This window comes from Coenobita brevimanus, chromosome 78 (genome assembly GCF_032717465.1).
Source record: "Coenobita brevimanus isolate Jiangsu-jjx chromosome 78, ASM3271746v2, whole genome shotgun sequence".
Classification (NCBI taxonomy): Eukaryota; Metazoa; Arthropoda; class Malacostraca; order Decapoda; family Coenobitidae; genus Coenobita; species Coenobita brevimanus.
Window position 1 is genome coordinate 26,867,169 of NC_137031.1, and position 7,945 is coordinate 26,875,113.

The 7,945-nt window shown below is 42.6% G+C and overlaps 1 protein-coding gene across 1 annotated transcript in view; it reads right to left on the bottom strand.

Moving 5' to 3' along the window:
* The window catches only part of LOC145408771 (uncharacterized), a 159,209-nt gene extending 152,486 nt beyond the window's left edge, over positions 1-6,723 (bottom strand). The window contains exons 1-2 of the mRNA XM_080279422.1: positions 6,595-6,723; positions 6,193-6,437 (exon numbers count right to left, since the gene is read on the bottom strand). Coding sequence (XP_080135548.1) covers positions 6,193-6,437; positions 6,595-6,723 — 374 coding nt within the window. The remainder of the gene's footprint in view (positions 1-6,192; positions 6,438-6,594) is intronic.
* Between the last annotated feature and the right edge of the window lie 1,222 nt (positions 6,724-7,945).

The following is a 7,945-nucleotide window of genomic DNA, read 5'->3' on the forward strand; positions in this document are numbered from 1 at the left end:
ATTATTGTGCTTGCCTAATTCTCTGTTTATGCTTGCTTGTGCTTGGTGCTTTCTTGTTTATGGTTCCTTGTGCTTGGCTTCTTGTTTGCTTACACTTTATTGTTTGGTTTTGCTTCCTTGCCCCTGGTTTCCTGTGTGCTTATGTTTCCGTGTGCTTGTTTTCAGGATTCTTTGTGCATGGTTTCTTTCGTGTCCTTGTTTTACGCTTCTTTCCGATTGCATGCGTTTTGGTTTCTTATTTATGCTTACTGCTTGTTTCTGATGTTTCTGGGTTCCTGTTTGTTTATGGTTCGTTTTATTTGATTTCTTGCTTGCTTGTGCTTGGAGTCCTGTCGTGAGACACATACATTGCTTATGCATTATCAGGACAGCGTTAGTATATCTCCAAGCCTCAGAGTCTGCCACAGATGCTGCGCCAACATGTCACCACCATTACCTCTCTCTCTCTCTCTCTCTCTCTCTCTCTCTCTCTCTCCCTCCACCATCTTCTGGATCATTAGATGTCTCTTCCAAATATACCCCCCATCTTTGTTTTTTCCATATATATAGCCTTTTCCCTGTATTTCAATATGTCTGCCTTTTTATCTTACCAACCTACCTACCTACTGACCAATCCATCTGTCTACATCTACCTACTTTTGTCTTTCTATAAACCTTCCCATTTATCTGTCCATTAATTCACATATTTATTATACTCGTATTTTATGTAGCAGCGCATGTATCCATCCATCTATCTGTTTGTCTGTCTGGCTATCTGTCTATAAATATCTGATATCTGTCTGTTTATATATATTTGCGTCTCTACTTATTTATTAATATGTTTATCTATCTATGTATTTCTATATTTCTGTTAGCCATCTCCATGCTGTCCTTATGTTTAGTCTCTTTTACTTGCTTTCTTTCTTGCATTCTTTCTTTCCTGTTTCATCGTGGCAGGCACTTCTATCTTTCAGAATTAACTGATTCCGACCAAACTTGGAAACAATGACCAGCCTATGACCTATTTGTGTCTGCGAGGTGTTGGTAGCTAGGCATCTACTCGTTGCCTAGCAACGGCCGAATACCCGCATTTTTCGCATTTTTCACGTTTTGAGCTGTAGAACCATTACTAATGGGGGTAGAAAGCTCTGACATGTTTAGGAGTAATCTTGAAATCATTTCTTATCTGAAGTGTGTCATTTTTCCCGTCTCTTCGGAAGTTTTCGAGTGGCAACCCTGCGAAGATTGGCCTGGGCGTCCCTAGCAACCAGTACCGATTTTCAAAAATTCCCCTCTAGTTCCCCAGTGGCTCGATGGAATAGAATGAAAGTTTGCATGTTGATAGACATTGACTAGTACTACAACTTTCTATGTACACCTATGTGGTACATTGGCCAGGTCAGGGGTCAAAAGTCATTAACTGCAAAAACGGTGAATATAGCTAAAGTTACAACAATGTTCTCGTGAAATGTTAAGGCTTTGAAGATTAATAAGCCAGGGCAGTGATTTTTGGGTGGAGTGTTGCAGTGGAGTACCTCCATACAAAAATGACATCTAGTGTGGAAACTCACCTCCAGTCACTGGCAGCCCACCTAGAAGTTGTACCTCTGGTGGGCCATTCTGCGAATTTTAAGTTCCCTAGCTCCATAGTGGGTGAATGGAATCAAGTGAAACTTTGCGTGCTTATAGACGTTACTGAGTACTACAAGTGAGCTTTGTTCGGGCATGACCTATATCCGCCAGGTCAGGGGTCGAAGGTCATCAAGTGCAGAAAATATGAAAGGCCCTAAAACTACGACCTATCTTGCATGAAATGCTAAGGCTCCAAATATTATTAAACCAGGGCCATGATTTTGAGGTGGAATTTTGGACTGGAGTACCTCCATACAGGGAATAACTTTTAGTATCAAAGCTCACTTCCGGTCGCCGAGAAAGCTTGGTCTGCTTGGAGCTGGCCATCGTCGCCTAAAGGCTTGTCTTTTCTTTCATCGTCGCTTTCTTTCCTATGTTATTTCCTCATATTAGCTTTCTTCAATTTTGTAAACAATATCCTTAATAAATTGTCTACTTTTCCTTTTGTTGGTCTGTTTTCATAATATTGTTTTATTGTTTCTTCTTTTGTTATGTTTGTTCCTTCCTAGTCATAGCTTTTCATTGTTGTGGGGTTGTTTACAAAAAATCAGCAAGCTTAAAGTTCCATTTTTATTTTTAAAGCTGACTGGTTAGTTTTCCTGAGTTTGCCGTACCAGTTGTATTTGTGTTGTAGAGTAGAGCGAAGTACTATTGTGTAGTATAGCGTAGAGGATAGCAAAGCAGAAAAGTAACTATAATTATATATGTGTTTGTGGTAGGTGAGGACGCTCACCATCCACTCACTCGTTGTAGTGCTGCTCACGGGTGTCTGCCCTTTCCTCTCCTCCCTCCATTCCTTCCTTCCTCTTCTGTCTTTCTTTACTCCATTCTTTCCTCGTCCTTCTGCCTACGGGTGACTTTACACTCCCTCTTTTGTCTTTCTTTCCTTCATTCTTTCCTCTTCCTTTTCCCTATGGGTGACTCTACATAAGCCTAATGGTTTCCTGTACACCAGGACATGTAGACATGTAGAGGTGCATGATGTGTAGGAGGGCTACTGGGCCTTGAGAGCAGGCTGTGAAGCCTATGCCCAGAGTTGGACACATACAAAAAAAAAAAAAACATTCAGTACGTTGCTTGGTAACCATATAACCAAGTTATGGCGCCTGATGGTTTTGTGGGTAATTACAGCGCTTCAATCGGATTCAGCTGGTGAAGGTTTATAACCAAGGAGTGGTTGGGGTTATTGCTCAAGTAATGCCACTCAGGGATGAGTGAGGCTGGTCACTCTCATCTTAAATGTCACGACCAAATTGGCTAGCCTCAGGCTTCTACGTTCCTCATGGAACAACGTAGAATTGGATGATGGATGGATGGATTGAGAAAATTGGGAGAAATACACTGAGGTGGTTTGAACATGAAGAGAGAATGGAGAATGAAACACTGAGTAAGAGGGTGTATGTTGGTGAAGTGGAGGGAGGGAGAGCGAGGGGGAGACCGAGGATGAGGTACAGGGATGGAGTTGAGAGGTATATGAGGGAGGGGGGAGTGAGCTGGGGGGAGGGCAGTCAAATGGTGGGTGACAGAGCGACTTGGAGGCGTTTTGTCTGCGGCCACCCTGTGCGGGATTAGGGCGTTGGTTATAGACAAATAGATAATTATACATACATATAAACAGATAGATAGGTAGACAGATAGACAGATAGATAGATAAATACTGTACAGGTTTCCGATGCTCCACCTCTTTTATATGCTTGCTTTTTGGTGTTTGTCTCTCTGTCCCCGTCTTTCTGACTGCCTCGCAGACTCTATCTTTGTACCTACAACAATCCTCTCTCTCTCTCTCTCTCTCTCTCTCTCTCTCTCTCTCTCTCTCTCTCTCCCACCCACCTCCTGTAAATAATCACATCCTTCTAGCCCCCACCATTGCTACAACGGCAGGGTTTCGCTGATACGTCGAGAACGACGCATGGATAGGACAGTCAAGTAATAAACGGCCTCTGAACATTTCAGGGTTTTATTCCTCTTAGGCACAGTTGAGGTATACTTAAAGAAATCTGTGACTTTTCTCTCCCACACTTCCTCCGTCCTCTCCCACTACAACTCGCTCACTGTCCATTCACTAACTGACTGACTCTTACCGACTCTTTGACTGACTACATTGTCTTTCACCAATTAGCTCATAGAAGTGTTCGTGCGCCCTTCGGGCTAATCGCACTTGCTCCTGCGGAGGGCACTCACGTTTATGCGCTGTTCTAGTGTAACGTTGTCACTTGGATTTTTTGCAGCTAACCAATTGATCGTGTTATTTGCAGCTTCGGAAATAGAACCCAAGTTTATTTTAGTGCTATCTCTGGGCAAAAAATTCTACGGAGATACGATGCCGGACTTCGGGAGCAGCGTTTTTTTTTTTTTTTTTTTTTTTTTTTTTTTAAATCAAAATATGATCGCTCATTAAATATAGTAAAAGTTTTTCAATCGTGATGGGACCAAGTTTTTTTTTTTCACATCAGCGATTTTTTTGCGATTTTTGTGCCATTTTTGTGTGATTTGAATGTGTAGTTTCGGCTGCCCAAAATACACACACACACGCACACACACACACACACACACACATACACACGGCTACTGTTATAATATATTACATTGTCTGACTCACTCTGTCACTGACTTTCTGTCACTATCCTTCTGCCACTGACTGATTCACTGACTGTTTGCTGCCTGTCCGTTACTCCTCTCTGAGTGGCTGCCTTGCACAAACTACGTGCTTCTGACTTGATGTCTCGCACTAAACTGTCCAATACTCAATGGCTCACAGACTAAACTGTCTTGGCAGCATGATGGTGTTTTTAAATACTCTATCTCCCGACTCTACCTACTGCAGAGCCCAGAATATTCTAAGCCTAGGAAAGAATTCAATTTCTGATCCAATAATGCCTATTCCAGAGCCTTTTTTTTATGCGAGGAAGAAGGAACCAAAGGCTGAGCCCACATGAATGTTCCTTCCAAGAGAGAGAGGAAAAAAAAGAGAGAGGGAAATTCAAGATCCATTCATTTTGAGATGCCTGGACACACTGCGTTTGAAGGACTGGAGATCATAGGATGTAAGGAATTACAGACAGAGGGAGACAATTCCAGAGTTGACCTGTTGCGTAAATGAAGGACTGGGAGTAATGGTTAACTCTTGCATTAGATAGTTGGACAGAAAAGGGATGAGAATTTGTTGCTAGACGGGTGCTACACACCCATCTTAGAGGTGGAGGGATGCAAACAGACAATTCAGAGGAGCAGTGACCATTGAAGTGGCGATAGAAAAGCGATTAAGAGGCAACAATGAGGCTAAGAGACAGAGGTTGTAGAGAGCCAGTAAGAGAAGAAGAGTAGATCAGACGAATAGCCTTTGACTCCACCCTATTGAGAAGAGCTGTATGTGGGGAGCCTCCCCACACATGAGAGTTGTACTCCAAACAGGGGCGAATAAAACCCGTGTATAAAATCAACAACTGTGCAGGGGTAAAGAAGGCACAGAGTCGGCTTAGCACGTCTAATCTCTTGGAAGCAGATTCTACATGAGATGCAATATGATCTTTCCAAGATAAGTCCAGTGTGAATGAAACCCCAAGCATGTTCAAGGATGATGCAGGATCGGGCTGGATATTATTAAACATTAGTGGGTACTCCTGTGGAAGATTTTGAGGGGTTGATAGGTGTAAGAACTGAATCTTTGATGCATTAAAAACAAGATTATTTTTACCCCAGTCAGAGATATGAGCCAAGTCAGACATTAGGTGTGCCATAGCCTCATCCCTTGTTTGTTGCAGTAACTGCTGAGATGGATGTTGCGGAATCCGAATGGAAAGGTGAAGGGTGGAATCATCAGTGTACGAGTGGATAGGATTAGATGTACAGCTTAGAAAATCATTGATGAATAAAAGGAAGAGAGTTGGTGATAGGACAGAGCCCCGAGGAACACCACTGTTGATACATCTAGAAGAAGAACGATGGCCGTCTACAACAACGGCTATAGAACGACCAGAAAGGAAGCTAGAGATGAAGGCACAGATAGAAGGATAGAAACCGTAAGAGGGCAGTTTGGAAATTAAAGATTTATGCCAGACTCGATCGAAAGCCTTTGAGATATCAAGTGCAACGACAAAGCTTTCGCCAAAGTCCCAAAAGGAGAATGACCAGGAGTCTGAAAGGTAGGTGAGAAGATCGCCAGTGGAGCGTCACTGACGGAACCCATACTGACGATCAGAAAGTTGTGATAGGAAAGATGTTTTAAAATTTTTCTGTTAAGAATCGACTCGAAACTCTCATTTTCGATGCTATAATGCACTAAAATTAACAGTGCAAAACAACAATAATAACAACAACTAATTCCTAAGGTAAGAGAGAAAGAAAATCAAACAGACACGTCAAAATCTTCAGAATGTTCTTCACATCCCCAGACACAAACATTAACCTAAACCTACAGCATATCACTTAATTCTAGAATGTTCCTCATATCTTCAGATATAATACAGAAGCCTAATCCTACCAGCATTACACTGCCCCTCCCTTAAAATTGTGTTGTTCCCAAATAACCCAAATAATCTTACCGATATACAGTTATATACACGAAAAACTTTCAATACTAACAGGTAGTTGCCATCAACTGCTAAGTCCCACAGCATGAAGACTTGGATCGTCAGTTCTGTCAACTCTGCTATTCTTCTCGGACCTCTTTTAATCTGCAGTGTCCAGCAGGTTCTCGGCTCCACTCCAAGTGCGCTTTCCAGGCCCAGGTCTCCTGTGGAAATTTCATCAGTATACTTCATCATGAGCCCCACCAGCTGATCCATCTGTGGATTCTCCAGCCACTGGGTACTTCTGGCAAACAGATCCTACAAGTATTCAGATTGTTCTTCCTGGGGCTTAAACATACTCCTCTTGCATGTACTACTCAGTTGCTGTGATCAACTTCTCGGCACAACCCCACAACTGTGCCCTGATGTATATTCTCAGGATGAAGTGAAAAGCTGGCTATGACAACATGTATACTTCTTCTGCCATATGGTCAACTAAAGTCCTGCCTTCTGTCCCCTCTTCTTCCATCAGACCATGGCTCCTGTGCTCCACCAGTCCCATGGAAGTGTGCAGTGTGTTGTAGATCTTGCAGGGCAACAGCATCCCTGACTTAGGGGGGATAAATGTAGTCAATCTGGTAGTCACTAGCAGACTTCCATGCTCCATAGCCCTCAGCAGAACACTCCTTCCTTTTCCACTCATTTTCATCTAATGGGAAGTCAAGCAGGCAGCAGCAAGATATCAGGCAGTTCAAACCAAAGATGCGGGGGGTACCCGATGTCTACAATACATATGGTCAGGGTCTCTTCCTTTCCTCCCTGCCGCATCCTGACACCCAGAGGTCCCCCAGGTACAGCACAGCACATTGCAACTCCACACAGCCGCTGCAAAGTCTCTGGAAACTGGTGATGACCCACCACATTCAGCTGTACCAAAGTCCTCTCTGATCCTGTGTCGAGAACCATTGGACATGCTACTCCCTCAGTCTCAACATCCCCATCTGTGCATCTGTCACTGGCACTTAAGGGGTGTGCTTGGTGCTGACCCTCAGCAAAACACTGCTCAAGGATTTCTACCCTGTTACTTAATGTATTTCACTTCTCACTTTATCCCCTGCTACACAGGAAACCTCTTCCCTCGCTTCTCTTGTCTGGTTGCTTATTCTCATTACCTTGCTGTATGGTCAATAAAAAAATTATCAACCATTTTACCACACGTATCATTTTGAAACACATTGTGATACATGGGGCACCTTGTACTTACAAGTGCTAATGTTGTCCTTGGTAATTATTATGTCTCGAAATTGCATAAATTGTCACAGTCTGGATGACATATTTGTTTAGGCAATCGTGTGTCTGAAAAACTCGCTCGTTTTCTCAACCACTGAATCCCAGGTATGAAATGCATTTTGGCTGATTGTTCACCACATTTTGTTGCTTCAGTTTTCTGGTCCCATCCTGCAGCTCCTTTCATAACTGGTGAAGCTTCTGTCTGTGCCCACTTAGCACTTCTCTAGTCTTGTGTAGTATTGTGCTTGGGCATCTTTTTGTTTTTGATATCACTTTTGTTATTCTTGATGTGCTCTCAACACTGTGAGTATATCTTCCTTTTGTTCTTGCTGTGCTTCTCAATATTTTTGTTCTTCTTGCTGTGTGTCCGACTATTTCTTTTGTTCTTGCTGTGCTTCTCAATATTTTTGTTCTTCTTGCTGTGTGTCCGACTATTTCTTTTGTTCTTGCTGTTGTGTTCCAATTTTTCTTTTGTTCTTCATAATGTGCTTCTAGATATTTCTTTTGTTCTTGCTGTGATTCTTGACATTTCTTTT